This window comes from Lycorma delicatula, chromosome 1 (assembly GCF_047948215.1).
Source record: "Lycorma delicatula isolate Av1 chromosome 1, ASM4794821v1, whole genome shotgun sequence".
Lineage (NCBI taxonomy): Eukaryota > Metazoa > Arthropoda > Insecta > Hemiptera > Fulgoridae > Lycorma > Lycorma delicatula.
In genome coordinates, this window is record NC_134455.1 from 156,510,972 (window position 1) to 156,532,514 (window position 21,543).

At 29.8% G+C, this 21,543-nt stretch overlaps 1 protein-coding gene across 8 annotated transcripts in view; it reads right to left on the reverse strand.

The window, feature by feature from the left end:
• The window catches only part of LOC142324637 (unconventional myosin-IXa-like), a 198,086-nt gene that overhangs the window by 84,314 nt on the left and 92,229 nt on the right, over positions 1-21,543 (reverse strand). For 5 of the 8 annotated variants that reach the window (XM_075365515.1, XM_075365494.1, XM_075365522.1 and 2 more), the window contains 3 exons: positions 21,270-21,405; positions 20,919-21,117; positions 18,060-18,129 (listed from right to left, as the gene is read on the reverse strand). In XM_075365515.1, coding sequence (XP_075221630.1) covers positions 18,060-18,129; positions 20,919-21,117; positions 21,270-21,405 — 405 coding nt within the window. The remainder of the gene's footprint in view (positions 1-18,059; positions 18,130-20,918; positions 21,118-21,269; positions 21,406-21,543) is intronic. The other 3 variants (XM_075365531.1, XM_075365545.1, XM_075365505.1) reach the window with 1 other exon arrangement.

The following is a 21,543-nucleotide window of genomic DNA, read 5'->3' on the forward strand; positions in this document are numbered from 1 at the left end:
TAAAACAAATCATGCAATGCAACATTTAAACAAGTAGATGTACTTTTGGTATTGCAACTCAGATGACTAATAACGAATATAACATTAATAACATCATTTGAAAATAAAGTACTAAATAAACAAATGGATTTGGGGAAATAAAGGAACATAATGGTAATATATGTAACTACTACAACTATGTAAAATGAAAATTGAGTGAAACTAAAATAATCTGGAGTACGCAATAAGTAATTAAAATTACTGAGAAAGTTTTGAAATATTGGTTAAATAAAGGTAAAGTAAAACAAATATGATTCATATGTTTAATTTTCATTTTAAGTTGTATTTATAATATATGACTTTTGGTGAAATTAATGATCATGAATATAATTGGGTTTCATTAAAAATATAAGTTTTAATTTTTCATTACAAAATAAAAATGAATTACTTCATTTAAATGAAAATTAAAACTCATCAGCAACTGTTCCACTATTTTCTTTAATTTAATGTTATATTTTCAGAATAATTAATGATGGGTCTCAAAATATTTTAACAAAATATTCTTAAAAAACATTTAAGTTGCAGGACAAGAAGTACTATACAAGGAAACAGTTTTATTCAATTATATTTAACTAATAATATGTGAAATTATAATTTGAACCTGATTAAGAGTTTTAATTTTTTTTTATTGTACAGATTATGATAACACAAAAATGAATCCGTTTCTGTTTAAACTACAAAACTTCTACACTACAAATAAATACTCATAAAAAAAACTTTCTTCATTTATAATAAAGTACATAAAATTGTAGTTATAGAGATAAAAATTAATTCATGCCATACTAAAAATATACTTATACAGTACAATCCCCAAATATTAAAAAAAAATCACACCATCAAATACATGTTTTAGCCTACTTTATTAAGAAAAAAGTAATAAAAAAACTAAGAATATTCTTGAGATCATTTACAAACAAAAATCTTTATTTTGTACTTCTTTTTTCCCTGTTTTAACATCTGGGAATCACCATTAGGTATTACTTCAGAGGATGAAATGTATGAGTGTAAATGAAGTGTACAGTTTTACACTTCAGTTCTTGACAAGTGTTCTTGTCTTGTACAGTCTGAGGTCGACCATTTCTAAGATGTGTGGTTAATTGTAACCCAACCACCAAAAACATATTCTGTACTTTGTGCAATTAAACATTAATCCTTTTTTAATTTGTGTAATTAAACATTGATCCTAAGAGTTGTGAAAGATTAAAATACTAAATACTACTCTAACTTGCTATATACGTTAAAGGCATGAAAAAAAAAAAACGGTGAAATTAACAGTGGGAAGATGATTTTTTAATGGGCAACAATTTAGGAGGTGATGAAGAATCTTGAAGGATTTGGCTTCCATGTACAGACTAAATTACTCATCATATGTATTTATTACTTACCTTCCTTTTTTTACTTGTTACTAAACTTTAAAAAGTTGGAAAGGAAATAGTTTTGTAATGATTACAAAATCAATAGTAACTTTGGTATTTCTATGAGTAGAATGCTTTCATGATTAGAAAGCATTTTTTGGAAAGATAAAAAGCTTGAGGAGTGATGTACCAGGTCTGTTGAAATTTTGGATCGCTGAGAAGTTTCCATTCATCTTGATCAGGCTGAGGCTTACCAGTACCAACTCAAGACATGGGAATAAAGTTTTCCTCATAACAGAAGAGAATATTACTCAGGTCAATGAATAATGAGTGACTAATCCCTATAATTTAAAATTTACAGTAATTCTTATTATAAGAAATATATATATATATATATATATATATATATATATATATATATATATATATATATTACACATAAAACTATCTAGTCACAAACTCTGTATCTGTACCTCTCAGTATTCTGAACTCTAATGTAATAATATTAATACAGTATTAATTTTGAAATATTCAGAAAGTTTTTAAAAAAACATAAATAATTATTGAATAAATGCATAATTTATGGTAAATGGAAAATTACTGTGAAAATATAAAGCTGGTTGATGGAAATTCCTAACATAATCAGGTCTGAAAAGAGAAATTGACAAAAATTAATGTCAACATCTATACTATTCTTCATTTACTATTGAATAATATCTTTTAAAATATACTATAAACAATCTAAATACAGGAATTAACCAGCAAAATTACTTTATCTGGAGAATTTGTAATGGATATCTTTTAACAGATTTTAGGAAGGAATGTTATCAACAACTGTATAAATCTGCATTTAAATGAATGTCGCCTAGCAAATATAAGAAAATACGAATTCTCTAAGATGGCATCATAATCTTTTTTTTAATATTTCTGTCTGCACTGTAAGTCTAATGAACAAGGGTCTGGAGGCACATTGTAGTTTTAAAACCTAACATTTCCCAAGCAGCTAGATTATTACCTCAAGGTGTATCACCTTGAAAAAGGATGTGAAAAAAATGTTCAGGTAAATAAAGAGAAGTAACAGCAGCATGTTGTTAGTAGTTCTTTTATGATTTTAGTAGTTATAAGAGTGCTAAGAAAATTTTACTGAGAAGTTGTAAATTTTTTTTTATTTGTATTGTTCATTTCATAATAAAAGGTATTACTTTGGCAGCAAAGAAATATATATTTTTTCAAGCAAAAATGATCATAAATAAATAACACCCCCCCCCCCGCAGTTACATGACCACAAGAGAAATAATATGAGTTACTAAGGATACTTCCAAAAATGGTCTATAAACTTATTTAGCAGAACCATGTACAAATCTTGAAATTAGATTTCAATAAAATCAGCAAACGTTTCTTTAGAAACTACTATTATAAAAGGTTTTTGAAGGTGTTCTTTCTAATCTTTTAATTTATAATAATTATCATTAAGAAGCAAATCAACTAAGTTTTTTCTGAATATGTAGTATTCTAATATATTTCACAAGACTTTTGGGTTTTAAAATAACAAATCCACATAGAGCAGTTGCACGTTCTATTAATCCATATTCATTTAATAAATTCAAGGACTATGAGTAATGAAATTTTTATCACATTAATAAGACGATAGAATGAAAATTTAATTTAATTTTAAGGGCTAATCTATTTACAGATTTATTAAAAAAATATGTACCCTTTGGGAAAATAACCAGAGAATTTACTATAATCTGCACAAAAGATGCCATTCTATAATGTAACTGAAACACGATTATATAATCTTGCAGTTATACAGAAAATTAAATGGATATAAAATAACCCAAAAAATATTTTTTTAGCAGTGCCCAAAAAGGGAGGAGAAAGGAAATAATACTATATTACAAAAGGATTCTACCAAATAAAAACATGATATGATGGATGTAAAAAATAAATTGCCAAAAGAAGTAATATATCTCATGCAAATTGCACTCTAGAAGCAGAATAAGGCATTTTATTAACAAAGATTAATATTTTTTATCACCTATTGCTTTTACTTATTATTTAAATTAAAAATTAAGTAATTAAGCTTAACATTTAAAAAAAAAAAACATCTTGAATATGTTTATAATAGTTTTTATAAAAAAAAATTTGATGAAGCCGAGATCTATGAGAGTACCTAATGTGGACAACATATAAAAGCCAAAAATTATGTAAATAAATAACAAAATTTGCCCAGAATTTATTGGTTAATTATAATATGTAAATGGTATAATTATTATGGTATAACCATAACCACAGTTAAGTTAAGATACCAGGCGATTCAAAAAGGACTTTACAACTTTAAAAGCATGTAAAAATTTATTTAGATAACTAACAGAATCAATTGAGGTCTCACTTCATAGTAAAACAGATGAAGTTTTGACTCATGTAGTTCATAAATACCAAATTTGGCCACCAGCGTTTTTAAAAATAGATACATTTACTGGTGCAAAATGTGCTCACACATTTTGGTTTCATGATATTCAGTCAGCAACTGCAGTTCAATGTAATTTTCATGAGTATGGCAGGGAGAATCCTAATAGACACACGATTTCCTCTTGGTACCAAACCTTCATTGAGACAGGTTGTTCTGTTAACATACAAAATCACCAGGATTGCTCACGCATTCCTAAAGCTGCTATAGAATAACTCAGAGAAAGCTTTGCACACAGTCTGAAGAAATCAACTCCACGTGTGTCATGCGAGACTGGTATTCCACAAACGACTGTTTGTTGCATATTACATAAATTGCACTTTCTTTTTCTTTTTAACCTCTGGGACCATTGTTAGGTATTGCTTCAGAGGATGAGGTGAATGACAATTTTTGTAGCATGTGAAAATGCCATGCTTGACTGGAATTCAAACCTGGGACCTCCGAATAAAAGGCTGACACTATCACTTGCGCCACAGAGGCCGGCAAATAATTGCACTTGAAGCCATATAAACAAATCGTGGCTTAACATATTACATATGTTGATAAAATTGCTCAGCTGCAGATAATGATACATTTTCAGTGTAATTTTTAGTAATGAGTCAACAATTCACATCAGTGGCAAGGTGAACACCCATAACTGGTGAATACGGGGTAGCATAAACTTTGGGGTCATGAAACTTTGCAACACATTTGCGATAGCCCTAAGGTCAATGTTTTTTGTGCCCTAAGCAAACAAATATGGCCTGTTCTTCCAGGAGGAAACTGTAAATGGTATCCACTTATCTGGATGCACTTCCAACATTTTTTAATTCTCAGTTACACAATGATGACCAAGATGGATGCCATTATTATCAGCAAGACGAGGCACCACCTCACTAACGCCTAGAAGTCTGAGATTTTCTGGTTACTTGATTGCGATGCAGGTTGGTATATAGGTCTTAAAGGCCCATTTGCATGACCAGCTCGCTTCCCAGATTTGATCCTGCTAGATTTTTTCTTGTAGGGTTTCATTAAAGATTGGGTTTATGTACAGCCTTTGCCTGCTGATCTTGTTGAGCTAAAACTTCGAATTAACGCCACAGCTGCAAAGGTAACAACTGACTAGCTGGCTACAGTCTGGAATGAAATCGACTTCAGGGGGGGGGGGGGATGTATGTCACATTACAAATGAAAGCCATATTGAACAAAAGTGAATGTTGAGTGACAAATTAAATATGTTTTCTATGAAATGAGGAGAGTGGAGTATTTCAAGACGCATAGCGATAGAGTCATTGTAATAAGGATAAATTCAAAACCTAAACCGACAACGATTGTTAACGTCTATATGCCTACAAGCGCCCATGATGATGATGAGGTAGAATGTGTATACGAAGAGATTGATGAAGCAATTAAACACGTAAAAGGAGATGAAAATTTAATAATAGTTGGAGATTGGAATGCAAGCATTGGAAAAGGCAAGGAAGGAAATATAGTGGGTAAATACGGGCTGGGCAAAAGGAATGAAAGAGGGGACCGACTTATAGAGTTTTGCACGAAGTATAATTTAGTAATTGCCAACACCCAATTTAAAAATCATAATAGAAGAATATACACTTGGAAAAAGCCAGGCGATACTGGAAGGTATCAGATAGATTATATCATGGTTAAGCAAAGATTTAGAAATCAACTCGTTGACTGCAAAACTTACCCTGGAGCAGACATTGATAGCGACCATAATTTGGTGATAATGAAATGTAGATTGGGGTTTAAAAACCTGAAGAAAAGGTGTCAGATGAATCGGTGGAATTTAGAGAAGCTTGAGGAAGAGGAGGTAAAGAAGATTTTTGAGGAGGACATCGCTAGAGGTCTGAGTAAAAAAGATAAGATAGAAAATGTAGAAGAAGAATGGGAGAATGTTAAAAAGGAAATTCTTAAATCAGCAGAAGCGAACTTAGGCGGAATAAAGAGAACCGGTAGAAAACCTTGGGTTTCAGACGATATATTGCAGCTGATGGATGAACGTAGAAAATATAAGAATGCTAGTGATGAAGAAAGTAAAAGGAACTATCGGCAATTAAGAAATGCTATAAACAGGAAGTGCAAACTGGCGAAAGAAGAGTGGTTTAAAGAAAAGTGTTCAGAAGTGGAAAGAGAAATGAACATTGGTAAAAATAGACGGAGCATACAGGAAAGTTAAGGAAAATTTTGGGGTACATAAATTAAAATCTAATAATGTGTTAAACAAAGATGGTACACCTATATATAATACGAAAGGTAAAGTCGATAGATGGGTGGAATATATTGAAGAGTTATACGGAGGAAATGAATTAGAAAATGGTTTTATAGAGGAAGAAGAGGAAGTTGAGGAGGATGAAATGGGAGAAACAATACTGAGATCTGAATTTAAGAGAGCATTAAAAGATTTAAATGGCAGAAAGGCTCCTGGAATAGACGGAATACCTGTAGAATTACTGCGCAGTGCAGGGGAGGAGGCGATTGATAGATTATACAAACTGGTGTGTAATATTTATGAAAAAGGGGAATTTCCATCAGACTTCAAAAAAAGTGTTATAGTAATGATACCAAAGAAATCAGGGGCAGATAAATGTGAAGAATACAGAACAATTAGTTTAACTAGTCATGCATCAAAAATCTTAACTAGAATTCTATACAGAAGAATTGAGAGGAGAGTGGAGGAAGTGTTAGGAGAAGACCAATTTGGTTTCAGGAAAAGTATAGGGACAAGGGAAGCAATTTTAGGCCTCAGATTAATAGTAGAAGGAAGATTAAAGAAAAACAAACCAACATACTTGGCGTTTATAGACCTAGAAAAGGCATTCGATAACGTAGACTGGAATAAAATGTTCAGCATTTTAAAAAAATTAGGGTTCAAATACAGAGATAGAAGAACAATTGCTAACATACGACGATATATTGCAGCTGATGGATGAACGTAGAAAATATAAGAATGCTAGTGATGAAGAAAGTAAAAGGAACTATCGGCAATTAAGAAATGCTATAAACAGGAAGTGCAAACTGGCGAAAGAAGAGTGGATTAAAGAAAATTATTAATTAAAGAAAATTAAAGAGTGGATTAAAGAAAATTGCTACTGTTGCTGTTTGGTACCTAAAAAAAACAGCAACAGTAGCAATTGAAGAACATAAGAAAGAAGCCATAATAAGAAAGGGAGTCCGACAAGGATGTTCTCTATCTCCGTTACTTTTTAATCTTTACATGGAACTAGCAGTTAATGATGTTAAAGAACAATTTAGATTCGGAGTAACAGTACAAGGTGAAAAGATAAAGATGCTACGATTTGCTGATGATATAGTAATTCTAGCCGAGAATAAAAAGGATTTAGAAGAAACAATGAACGGCATAGATGAAGTCCTACGCAAGAACTATCGCATGAAAATAAACAAGAACAAAACTAAAGTAATGAAATGTAGTAGAAATAACAAAGATGGACCACTGAATGTGAAAATAGGAGGAGAAAAGATTATGGAGGTAGAAGAATTTTGTTATTTGGGAAGTAGAATTACTAAAGATGGACGAAGCAGGAGCGATATAAAATGCCGAATAGCACAAGCTAAACAAGCCTTCAGTAAGAAATATAAGTTGTTTACATCAAAAATTAATTTAAATGTCAGGAAAAGATTTTTGAAAGTGTATGTTTGGAGTGTCGCTTTATATGGAAGTGAAACTTGGACAATCGGAGTATCTGAGAAGAAAAGGTTAGAAGCTTTTGAAATGTGGTGCTATAGGAGAATGTTAAAAATCAGATGGGTGGATAAAGTGACAAATGAGGAGGTATTGCGGCAAATAGATGAAGAAAGAAGCATTTGGAAAAATATAGTTAAAAGAAGAGACAGACTTATAGGCCACATACTAAGGCATCCTGGAATAGTCGCTTTAATTTTGGAAGGACAGGTAGAAGGGAAAAATTGTGTAGGCAGGCCACGTTTGGAATATGTAAAACAAATTGTTAGGGATGTAGGATATACAGGGTATACTGAAATGAAACGACTAGCACTAGATAGGGAATCTTGGAGAGCTGCATCAAACCAGTCAAATGACTGAAGACAAAAAAAAAAAAAAAAAAAAAATGAAATGAGGCCTCAACTGAATCTGTCACTGTCTCAATAAATTATATACTTTTAAAGTTGTGAAGTCCTTTTTGAATCAGCTGGTATCTTTTCCAATTTACAAAGAACTTTTTAATTACAGTGTGTTGAAATCATTTAGGCTAGTGGATAGTGAGCAAATAGACAACACTCACGATTGTGTTTAGATACTGTTACACATTGCACTAATTTTTTTATGCTATTCTTTTATTTTCTACTCGTTCTTTTATTTTTTTTAAATTTGATGATTCTATGTTTTTTACTACATTAAGCAGTTTTATGATTAAAATAACTTAAATAATTAAGTAGATTAATCTTAAAATTAAAAAAAAAAAAACTCTTGTGAACTCTCAAATACTAAACTATTTACAAACAATGGTAAAAATAAGTTTTGTTCATTAAAATCTTCAGCTATTCAGGGATTTTACTGTACAACTTTCTTATCAAGGATATGTATTTTTTAAATAGATATCCTTTTTAAATAAATATATTTTGTATGTTTTTTTTTTAAGTAAGTAGAACACATTACAGCTAACTAAGTAAAAACTAAAATTAGCATAATTTAGGTTTTTTATTGTTGCAAATCAATAAACATCAATAAATAAGAAATATAACATGAATACGATATTATTTACCTTATTAACAGTCATGCATGTAAATTATTAAGTACTAAAAGTATGCATTCATTTGTTGAATGAAATGTCTTTCCATATATGTCTGATATAAAAAAACTAAACTTTACAATAAAACTTGTATTATTGATAAAAACTATAATAAAAATCAACTTATATAAAACCATATGACAGCATATGTAATCTGATAACCCTTTAAAGCTAGTGATATTTCATAAAAGAAAAATAAATACCCACCCTAGGAGACTTTTAGAGAGATATACATATTTTTAGAATCATTTGATCTTTATACCTGATCAAACATTATTATTAACTTTGAACCATTTTTATACCTTAGAAGTTTTGACAGCTATGTACAAATTGGAAACAAATTTAATACTTGTTAAATTTCTAAGTTTATATTCCTACAGCTCTAGATAAAAATGTTTTCTTATTCATTTTTAACAGACAAAAATTCTGTTATTTAAAATAAACTGTTAAATAGTTGTGACATAAAATGTAAGCAAAATCAAAATAGGTAAAATAAAGAAATTTTCAGAAATCACTTAAAGGGAAACAAAAGAGGCAGAATGTTAGAAAACAAGACAGTGTCAATTTCTAAAGGCTGCTTATTTGAATTCAGCCCAAACTATTTAAAATTTGTATTCAAATAAGCATTATTGGAGCTTCAATGAAAGGAGATAAAGCATAGCAATAACTACCTAAATCCTTTTCCTTGCTTACTGATCTAAAATGAGCAGAAAGGACTTCCTCACTTCTGTTGTGAAGCTTATAGTTTCCTGATAACTTTAAATAAGAATCAGATCATTCAATTCAATGCAATGTTACTAACTAATCTACTTAGTATTGTAATGACCTAAGAATTTATCAAATCATACATTCTTTTTAATGACATTTTCAATGAAACAGTCAAGTTCCTATTTTAAATAGTATAAAGGTATTATTTTTACCAAGCAGTTTTAAGTATGTTAGGTGCAATATTAAAACTATGCATTATCGCCTTGCTTAAAGCAATAACATAATCCATTATAAACATTTGATTGAAAAAAATTACAAAAAATTGTTATTAATAATGACAGAATAATGGAAGTGATAGTTGGTTCAATCACAGTAGAAATTGTACTCTTGTAAATCAACTTAACAGAGCATAAAGGAATTTCATGAAATCCAGGCTTTTGATATTGTCTAAATTGTATGATTACAAAAAGACAAAACTCCAGAGAAAAAAAAAACAGGAATCAATAGTGACAATGAAGTTGCTGTGATTTTAACCAGTAGTAAGATGAGACTGTTAAAAATTAAACTAAAAAGTTAAGAACCATCCATGAAAGCAACATTAAGTTTCAAACAAACTTGGAAAAAAGTGACAAAAACTTTCTGGTCACTTCTGAGTAGCAGAAAATTAAATCATTTTTTTTTCAAAACATTCACACTATTATGAGTAATAAAGATTCACTAAAAACAGAACATATGAGGTCTGTTCAGAAAATAACTGAGCATTTTTAATTATATACCAATGGAAATATGTAGTGATGCGTGGTCGGCAGCACTGTGTTCTGCATAACCTTGCCTGCAACCACATGTTCTTGGATTGTTGATATCTCATTTAGTTTTATGTTAGTGTTATTTGTGTACAACATGTTTAGGTGTTAGTAGTGATTTTTGTTATGGAGCAATCCATGATTTCCAGGAGCAATACATGTAAAATTTTGCGTGAAATTGGGAAAACTTTCACAGAAATGTTTCAACTTTTGAAACAAGCTTATGGAGATGATGTTCTGGGTTCTACGCAATGTTACACATGGTTTTAACGATTTAAAAGTGGTCGTCGATCAATTGAAGAAGACCCTCGACCAGGAAGGTCTTTGACAAGTGATGACATCCACATTCAGAAAATCAACGATCTGGTACGTGTAAATTGGCGATTGACTGTCAGAGAATTTGCAGAGGAGGTTAGCATCTCAATTGGATCATGCCATCACATTTTAGCTGAAAAATTAAACATGCATAGAGTTGCAGCAAAGTTTGTTCCTCGTTCAAAGACCAAACAGCAGAAAGAACATTGAATGGACGTTTGTCAGCAACTCTTTGAACAAGCTGATGAAACATTCATGCAAAGGAGCATAACGGAAGATGAAAGCTGGGTTTATTGCTCTGAAATTGAAACAAATGTTCAATCGTCACAATGGATCTCCACGGCACAAGAAAGCGCATCAGTCTTGATCCAATGCCACTCATGTTTTTTCGATTTTAATGAAACTGTGCATTTCAAATTCTTGCCTCAAGGTGAAACAATGAACCGTGCATATTATCAAGATGTTTTATAACAATTATGTGAAAAAAATCTACAAAAAGACACCAGAGTTAAGGCGAGACAACTTATGGTTCCTTCACCACAAAAATGTGCTTGCACACTCAGCTTTGCCAATTTGTCAGTTTTGTGCCAAAAATCAGATGAATGTCCTCTCTCAGCCTAGCTAATTGCCAGACCTGGTTCCTTGCGATTTTTTTTTATTTCCAAAATTAAAATCAGAGATGAAAGGACACCGTTTTGAGACTACTGATGACATTAAAGCAAATTTGTCATGGACTTTAAAGACCATTTCAAATGAAGTTATCCAGGACTGCTTTGTGAAGTGTGAATAGAGGAGGGGTGACTTTGAAAGTAACGAAGACCAATAATCTGCAAAATTATAATAAAGATTTAAAAAAATAGCGTTCAGTTATTTACTGAACAGACCTCATACATAACAATGAAATTAAATTTCTTTTATTAGAGGAAGAATATAAAAGTACTTTTTTGGGGCTTGTCTTTACTCAACATATAATTTAGCTATTAAGCATAATGTTAATCTGGCATTGGATAAGAGACAGAATCCTCAAATTGGTCCACAGGCAGCTTCCTACTAGATTACACAGGCTTTTTCATCAAGGTCCTGGTATCCTCAATAAACACTAAGATCTTGCAGGATCAAACAAACCTATGCACAATTAAATTTAAGAGGAAGATAGGGTTCATGGATAAGAAAAAAATGTATACTGAGAAACTTTTTTGTCCAAAACTCTTGTTTCCTAAATTTGCAGTATCATGAGAACTAATGGAAAGAACTGTACCAAATTTACTTTTATTAGTCAAAAGCTGTAGTTTAAGTACCATTTTATGCTTTAAGGCACCTATCATTCCTTTTTCACATATTAAGTGTCCTATTTGGAACATTTTCAGAGAATGTAACCACTGGGATTAGCAAGGAATAACCATTTTGTTCATGGATAACTATTTTTTACCCCAAATGCCTTTCATTCATTATTATTCTGATATTATGCACTGCTAGTTATTCTTATATCACATAATCATATTTCATTCCAACTGATGTGCAAGGAAATAAAATCACCTACCGATCTAGTTTCCCCCTGCATTTCTGGTATTTAATAACATCTCTAAAGTTGTTTTTTCATACTAACAGATATGATAATGTTTGCTTATCATATATTCAAGTACAATATAGATCACTGGAAGTTCAATACTAAGGTCCTTACTGCTCCTTATTGATCAGCATCCATTAATTATTAAACAAATAACTTGTAAACTGGCCTCACCCTTATATCTCTGAATATGAAAACTCCACAGTGAGCTTTTATGAAGCCTTATATTATTTTTTAATCTTCAAATAGATAATCTTATGATGACATGTTTTCTATACTGAGGTATTAAAAGACATCCAACTTAGATGGATTTACTGAATTTTTGAAATAGGAAGGAAATATGAAAAACAACCATTTTTCTTCTTTCAAAATCTAAACATCTGTTTCAAGTCCCCTTAATATGGTATTGTAGAAATGGATAAGACATTTTATTCCAGCCTACAAATATATCTAACTATTTTAATAAAAGGGAAAAAATATATTAAAAAAAGAGAAGAGAAATAGTAATAAAGAAAGAGACAGAGATATAAAGACTTACGCTATCCTGTTCACTGTCAAATTAACAGTTGACAGTGTTACAAGGTGGCTACACAAAGAGAGACAATGCACGTTATGTTCAATGTGATAAACCTGATATTGAATATAAAATAACCAACTATTACAAGTACACACAATAAAATTAAATCCTGTAATATATTATATAAAAAAAATTAAACTCAACATTAAACCAATTTCATAAAATAACACCACCACTCACACATTTCTGATCTAATATAAAAAGAAATTAAAAAAAAAGGAGATACATTACTAACCTTTTTAACTATTAATTTTATAAGTGCTTGGTTGGTAAAGTTATATTATAAAATCTTACTGCAAGTGAAGTGATAAAATCTGTCAGTGACAGAGAGGAAATTTAATGGTAGGTTCTAAGTACGGAAGAATACTATAGGTATATAAACACAGTTGGTAATTTCTAAAATAATCGAAAAACACTTACTATTCTATGATATAGTATTTAAGATCTGTTAATTGTTATTTTGCAAAGACATCATTCGGCCTATTATCTGATCTAATTCTCATTATATTAAAACAGCAATCTGTTTAGGAATTTGTAAAAGATTGTCTGACTTTTCACCCCTCTTAAGTGTAAATTATACCTGGATAAATAAATATTCAAGATTTAGATCTTAATGAGGGGCAATATTCAAATATCAAAAATACTTTCATGATAAAATTAAGGTAAGATACTTAATATTATTATGTACTAGGTGGTTTATTTAATAGAATTTAAACATAATTAACAGTACACAGGAATAATATGAATCTTAAAAAGATTAATTTCGGTAAAATAAAATATATATTGTTAAATTACATTAAATAAACACCTAGTACAGAATATAGAGATAAGATGTACCTTAACTTAATTTTTCATGAAAGTACTTTCATGGGATTCCACTTTCACAGTCATGACTGAAATAATTTCGTTATTGCAGCAATAATACATTTAAACCAGCATACAAATTTAATATAATAGAATATTTAAAAAAACAAAAAATATAATAAAATCAACAATCTGGGTAGAATTTATAAAATTAAGTGTAATGATTGTGATTGTATTTACATAGGAAAAAAAATTAGATCCTTATAAAATTAGATTAGATTTCCTTATAGTTTATTTAACGCAAAGCTCTACTGAAGTGGTACTGGAAGTACAGAACATTCACAAGGTACAACAGCAGTGTCCGAGAGAGTTTGGAACACCACCACCACCATGTCCAACAATTATCTGCATTCACAATAAATTCAAATCAATAACAGTGCCAACGGAACTGTTAAAGATGTGCACAAGGAAATATCTGGCTGACCAGAAGTGGGGTGAGACATTCCATTGTAAGACACATTCTAAAGACTGCAAAGTGGAAAGTTTAAATTCCAAGACTGCTACACATGACGAATGAGGATGACCCGGATTGAAGGATGGAGTACTGTGAATGGTTTCAGCACATGATTGGTGAGGATGAGGGATTTGCAAGGAAGTTTGTGTAGACTAACAAGGTACAATTCAAACTTAACAGTACTGTGGACCACCATAATTGTGTCTACAGGGCTCCTGAAAATCCTCACGCTCTTGTGGACAGGGCAGTGAATGTACCGGGGGTTGCTATGTGGTGTGCAGTTCATCAGTGCGTGGTTTGATTTTTCTTTGAGGGTAACTGGTGAGGCATATCTTGATATGCTTCAGACGAGGATTTTGCCTGCCATCCAAAACCTGTATGGTGATGAACCTTTTTATGTGCAACAGGACGGAGCCCTGCCTCACTACCATCAAGATGTCAGGTAGTACCTCAATAAAACTCTACCTGGACGGCAGGTGGGTTAAGAGATGCTGTTGAGTATCCACCTCAAGTCTCCTGATTTGACACCTCTGGGGGACTGTAAAGAATGATTTGTATCGACAAAAACCAGCAATAATAGATGAGTTATGTGAAAAAATCATAGTCATGTGTTACCATTATGCCAGATACACTAACAGCCATAGTTCACTATGAAGTTCAGCACCATGGGTGTTGTATAAACGCTGCTAGCGGTCATTTTGAACACATACCATAACCCTCTCTCAGTGTCAGAAATTATCACGTCAAGTCTAAGTTTGTCACGAGATATGAACTAGCAAACAGTGAGTATATATTTTTGGAACCCTCTATACTTCTGATATTAACACAAATTTAGAAATTAATGAAGATGAAATAAAATTAAACTTATTAGAAAACATTTTACAAATATAAACACAAACAAAATTTCAATTAGATAAAAATCAGACAGTATTTGAGGGAGACATTCTTATAAAAATAGCAATCGACAACATTTACTCTGGAATTCAAAAAGCATTAAGTAGCTTCAAGAGTTTGGTGAGCTTCTTTTTTTTTGGGTCCAGATTTTAACTGGTAAACCAGAATTATTTCTTTTGAAGGATTTGCAATTGGTTAAAGTACCAGAGTATTAAGGGCATTAAAAAAAAAACATGTTTTAGACTTGAGTGCAAAAAGATCCAGTCACTCTATTTAAATTGAATCCCATTTTTTAATTATGCAACAAATTAAAATTTCAAACTGTTTATTTAAAATAAAAGTGTATACATTTTAAATGATACATTAATAAGAATTTTCTTATTAAGACTGTATGCTTAAATTAACTATAGTTATAGATCCAAAGTTCTAATCCTTTTGAACTAGCAGTCCAAACAGACTTTTTTATAACATGGGTATCTGGAGTAAAATTAATTTTTTCCTAAAGAGCTAATGTGTTAAATGATAATGATCAGATATGTATTTAAATTATCTATGATTAATTATGTGTTATATCTAATATGAAAAAAGCTTGAAAAAACAAAGCCATCCCCTCAACAGGTTGCATTTTTACACAATTTAAATAAGTTGGAAGGTGAAATTAAATTAATTTCTAATATTTATCAATGCATTTGCTACCTCTTAGTTTACTTACTTATCAATTTATTTATCACATAAAAACTATGAAAAGTATATATTAAGAATCTATCTATGAACCATTTCACAAACTTTTATTTTTATATAAAATTCCAATAGTATTATGTATTTTAAATTGAAATTATTTTTGTAAAATAATTAATACAGACAAGATGAAGGAAAACAATTTCTATTTGACTGTCAAAAGGTTAAATGGGGATAAAGATTTTTCATTAGTCATTTTAATAAACCATTCACTGGATGGAGAGCAAAAGGGTAAAGAAATTCAAGAATTTGATAATTTTTGTACAAACTGAATGAATAAAATAAAAAAAAGAAATGATGCATGGGAGAATATTTAATCAAGAGCTACAATGGTTTTGATCCTTTAGATAAAAAATCATGAAAAAAGCTCTGAAAAGTATTTAATAAATATAATTTAACGCTACCCAGGTGATAAAAGAAAAAAAAATGAACTCATTAACCAAATAAAATAAATTGCAGCAGAAATCACTAAAAATAACCGTTACTGAATTAAACTTTCTCTATTTTTCTGTTTAGCCTCTGGAACCACAGTACAGTATTACCTCAGAGGATGATATGAATGAATGTAGATGAAGTGTTTTTGTTGACCATTCCTAATTGAAACCCAACCACAAAAGAACACCAGTATCCATGATTTAGTACTCAAATAATATAAAAGTAACTATCTGCCTTTACTAGAATTTGAACCTTAGAACTCTCAACTTCGAAATCAGCTGATTTGGGATACTAGTTCACCACTAGACCAACCTGGTGGGTTTATTGAATTAAACTGAGCCTCATAAATATATTGTACAGTAACTGCTGGCTGTACGCTGTAAAGAAAAAACCAAAATCCTAGTACGAATGAAAAACAACCACACATGAAGGTGAATCAAAGTGTTCTCTAAAGAGTAAAATAGTAATAAAATTGCAACGCTTTCTCTCTTGGATGTTACATGAGGTATGATTAAATAGATTGAAGACAATAAGTGCTTTTCATATAAAAATCAAAAGTCAATTAGACTGAAGGTTAGCATTAAAAGAGTTGTTAATTAGTTTGTAGTATGCACTGATTTTTTTGTCATTTTAAGTTCATTAAATTACTCATTTCACATTATACAGTTAAAAAGAGGCAAAATATTCAAAGGACATAATTACACAAACCTTAACTGACCAAGTTCAGACTAATTCTGAAACCATGATAGTAATATTTACACAATATTCAAAAAGAACATAAATAACCCCCAAAATATCATTTTTTGCACCTTTCACCTCTGATATTTCAAAATTCCTATTTTGGACATATAAAACATTAAAATAAACTTCTGAATTTAATTTTAACAATTGATTTTTCCTTTAAGAAAAAAATCTGATTTGGAGATCACATAACTTCCTTGTATGCCTATTAAATTAAATATACACGTTTTTTAAAAGTGATAACTACTACATAAAATTTTATTTCACTATAAACTTCTGATTTTTTCATTATTTTTTTTTTTATTGTTATTACTGAATTATTATTTGTTGTAAAATCTTTTTTACAATAAGAGGTTAATAATTATTAATAAATCAATATATTTAAATTAAAAAAAAGAAAAGGAAATGAAGTCTGATTTGAACCGATGTACCTTCCCCTTGTAAGATCCAAATATTTCATTAGGCTATAACTCTGGAACCAGTGAAAATAAGTACCACTTATGATATATTGTTGAAAATCTCTCAATGAGGGTTTATTACTGCAGTTAAGAAAAAGTCAAAAATCCAATTTTTGGGGGATTTTGGGCTTTTTTGGACACTTTTAGTCCAGTCGATTGCAATCAAAAGGGGAGGTGCAAAACTAGATGTTATAAAAGTTCTAAATCCAAAATTTCAACATCCTATGGCTAATTGTTTTTGAGTTATGCGAGATATGTATGTAAATACATCATGCCGAAACTATTCAATATGGATTCAGGGATGGTCAAAATGAATATTTCTGTTGAAATCTGAAAACCAAAATTTTTCATGATCACAATACTTCCTTTACTACATATAAGGAAGTAAAAAGGTTTAATAAATATATATCATAATAAACAGTTAAGATAGAAACAGGGGGAATCAAGTAATCTCATATCTGTTCAATTTTGAACAGAAAGTAATAAACTGAATTGATTAATTAGTTAATGAATTAATTTGATAAAACCTAGGTTTTTCGTTTAGTAGCAGCTATGTTATTTTTTAAATTCTCAAATCTTTACAGATACAAAATAAATTTTATTTTGTAAAAAAATTATGAAAATATGAACAATCCTTTTTTTAAATTGATATGAAGTCTTATTTATAAACTGATCATCAAAAAAAGAAGACACCTTTTTTATAGTACAATTACAGTTATTTATGCAACCCAAACTACACAAAACAAAAGCCCTTTAATTTTAATAATCACTTACTAAATTAAATTACATCTATGATATACTCAGAATAAAAACAAGAAGAATCAAAACTTTCATCAACAATTAAAATGATGTAAATAAATTTTTAATATATTTACCTGATGACATTTTCATTTGGAGTGTGATTCCGATATCTGTTATGAATAAGGCTTGGCTTTGTACCATCTGCTAGAAAGATTAAAAAAATTTTACAATGTTGTATTATATCCAGATTAAAGAACAAATTAATTAAAGTATGTATACAATCACAAGTTCATAATACAGAGTGTTTGCAAAATTTGAGTGCACTTGAATTATGGAAGTGTAATGACAAAACTTTCTTAATTACTACTTGTATTTTTATTTCATTACTTTACACAAACTGATATTACAGTAACTAACTGGCTCTTAATAACAACTTGCTGAACCTGTGTGAGTCCGACACTCCCCTATTTATGGGGAGTGCGTAAATGGCATCTCTCATTAAAAAAAAGGAAAACATTTTTTTCACACATCACAAAAAGTATAAAACACAACTCTAGCCCTTCTCAACCAACTGAATTCTGGGTGTTAAGTTTATATCTAACCACAGTCATTAAACAGACTTTTTAAATGCCATTTAAAAGCAATTAATAACCTAAAATACGAAAAAAATTCATGGTGGTTTGAGAGAAATTAGAAGAAAACAGTTAACAACCTTTAAATTTTTCAATTTTTTGTTAAAATTTCACCAATGAAAATATTAACTGAAATTTGGAATATTCCTCCTTTTATATAAAAGAACAATTAGGGAATATAAGTAAGAACAAGATATGTCAATGGCTGCTTGATGCAAACAGTTGCAATGTGCTGGGTGATGGGGTTGCAACTTTCTCATGCTGAGAAAGTATATCAAATATATTTTGACATTAGTTAAAAATACTTTATTAATAACTAACAATCTTAATTTGAAAACAAAAATACAATTCTCTGCAATTTTTCTTGACTAAGTTTATATTTCCTGACTTATCTGCCTCTGGGAACTATGCAATATGAATTAAAGCTTTTACAGTACAATGTTACATTAAAAATAAATATATATTTCAAAATATATAAGATGCAAGTTTCATTGCTCTCTTTAATGGCCACAACAAAAATTAAAAAAAAAAAAAAAAGCTAAATAAATAGGTAAATATTCCAACGTGGGGACATTGATCTAAATCAGTTCGGTTATTGAGCTGCTTCAGTGGAACAAACACACATTGCACTCCTTTTTGGGCAGTTGTGTAAATAATAAAAACAATTATAAATTAAATAAAAGAAAGGTATTATTAGTTAGTTAATATTTAGCAATAAAATTGTGGTCCAAAGTGAACCAATGGTGATGTGCTGGCGGCTGCACACGGTTTTTTCCAAGACTCTAGCTAGAAGCAATCTGTTGTCAATTAATTTAGAGATTATTTAATTTCTAAACGTAGATTATTTTATGTGTATTTTTATTTACTTATTATTATTATTTATAAATTTTATTAATAAAAGAATGGGATTATTAGTTAATATTTAGCAATAAAATTGTGGCACAGAGCAGACCAATGGTGGTGCGCCAGATGGCTGCACATGGCTCCCTCCATGACTCTCTTCTGCTGGAAGCAGTCCATTTTCAATTAATTTACAGATTATTTAATTTCTAAGCGTGATTATTTATATTTTATATTTGTATTTTAATTTATTTTATTAATAAAAGAAAGGGATAATTAGTTAATATTTAGCAATAAGATAAAATAACACCAAAAATAAAGAGCAAAAATAAGATAAAATAAGAGCAAAAATAAAGAACATGTTTACATGATCAAACATACTGCCCATCAAAAAAAATCATGATTTGTTTTGCTTAAATGTGCTTAAACAATAGGTAAGAAGAAGCACACCAACAAATATGAGCATACTGCCCGTCAAAAAATCATAAAATTTTTTCTTTACAATAAATAACAACATTAATAATAATTATAAAATAAGTTAATACATTTTATTACTGTAATTCATTCATTCAATATCATAGCAGATTTTAAAACAACTACTTTCAGCACAAATAAATCTATACTGAAACTAGTACCTATTATCCATTTAGAATCATATATGATTTTTTGTGGCTTTTTAGTTACAAATAAACATACATAAATATGTATTTATATAGCCTATAACAATCCCCGTAAAAGAATTCCAATGCGGGGTTATACATCTAAATCAGTTCAGTTGTTGAGCTGCTACGGTGGAACAAACATATACATACATATATATATATACACACCCTAAAAACATTATACTCCTTTTTAGGCAGTTGTGTAATAAAGGAAAAACCACAATCACTAAGACGAAAAACTATAAATGAAGATGGGATTACTTGGAATATAAAATTAAAATAGATCTAACAAAAAAAAAAATATTCTAAATAAATAGTAATGTTATCAGAAAGTAATCTAGGCAGCAAGGTAATCTTTGGCTCTCATCTATCCAAAGAAAAATATTACTGCATGAATCAACTTAAGTTTTCATTAGCAATCTAAGTGCTCTCAAAAATGTAAATAATTATGTTTACTTTGACTCCACATTACCTAAAATACCACCAATTCTGCTAATTTCAATTTTTGCCATAGTACTATATAACAAACATAATCAAATATGACTAACACAGCAATTATCATCATTCATACTGCAGAAGACTGGAACAGTGTTATAACAATAACTGCAGAAAAATATGTTTTATATTTATAAAAAAGAAAGTAAAACTATCAATCATTGTGTGATAAATTAGAGCACAAAAAATTTAACACCTAGAGATATATACATTATCTATATAAAAATTATACTACCAAATTAATACAACTTTATCATGTTTAGACTAACAAACATTAATCAACATCATAAAGTGCTAAAGAAAAAAAAAATGAACTTCTAATGAGAAAAAGAAGAAAAGTAACACACAAAAATATTTTACAGACCTCTACATTGTCTATGTTTACGACCAGCCTCATGGAATGCAAAGTATCCTCTAAAGAATGCTCTTAGTATGGCCCATCGGAAAACAGCAACAGGATCAGCCCCAACTAGTTCTCGTACAAATGCCATACTACTGTTCTTTAGAACACCAACCATCTCAGTTCTCATAAGGTCCAAATTTTTTTCTCTCATTTCAGCCACCTATAAAAAATGCATATGTTTACTATGTGTTACAAATATAGAACTTATGTCATACATTGTGCATAATATGAAAATAATGATTTGGTAACTACATAAAGCATAAGATACTTTACTGAAAAATGTTGCTATAATATAAACAAGTGAAATCTCACCTGATATTTTACTTTCCCTGCATAATGTCGAACAATAAATGCTGGTTCTCTTTTCTGAGGCATCTCGTAAAAATTATTATCTTTATGAACAGAATTAAATTTTTGTAGAAGTGTTTCATTTGACGCTCCAGGAAAACTGAAAAAAATATTGAATTTTTATTAAAAACAAAAATGAAAACATTATTATATGATAATGCTGATACAGTCTAGACATAATGAAACTGTGAAGATAATACTGAATAATAAAAAAAAAAAAAACTAAAACAATACATAC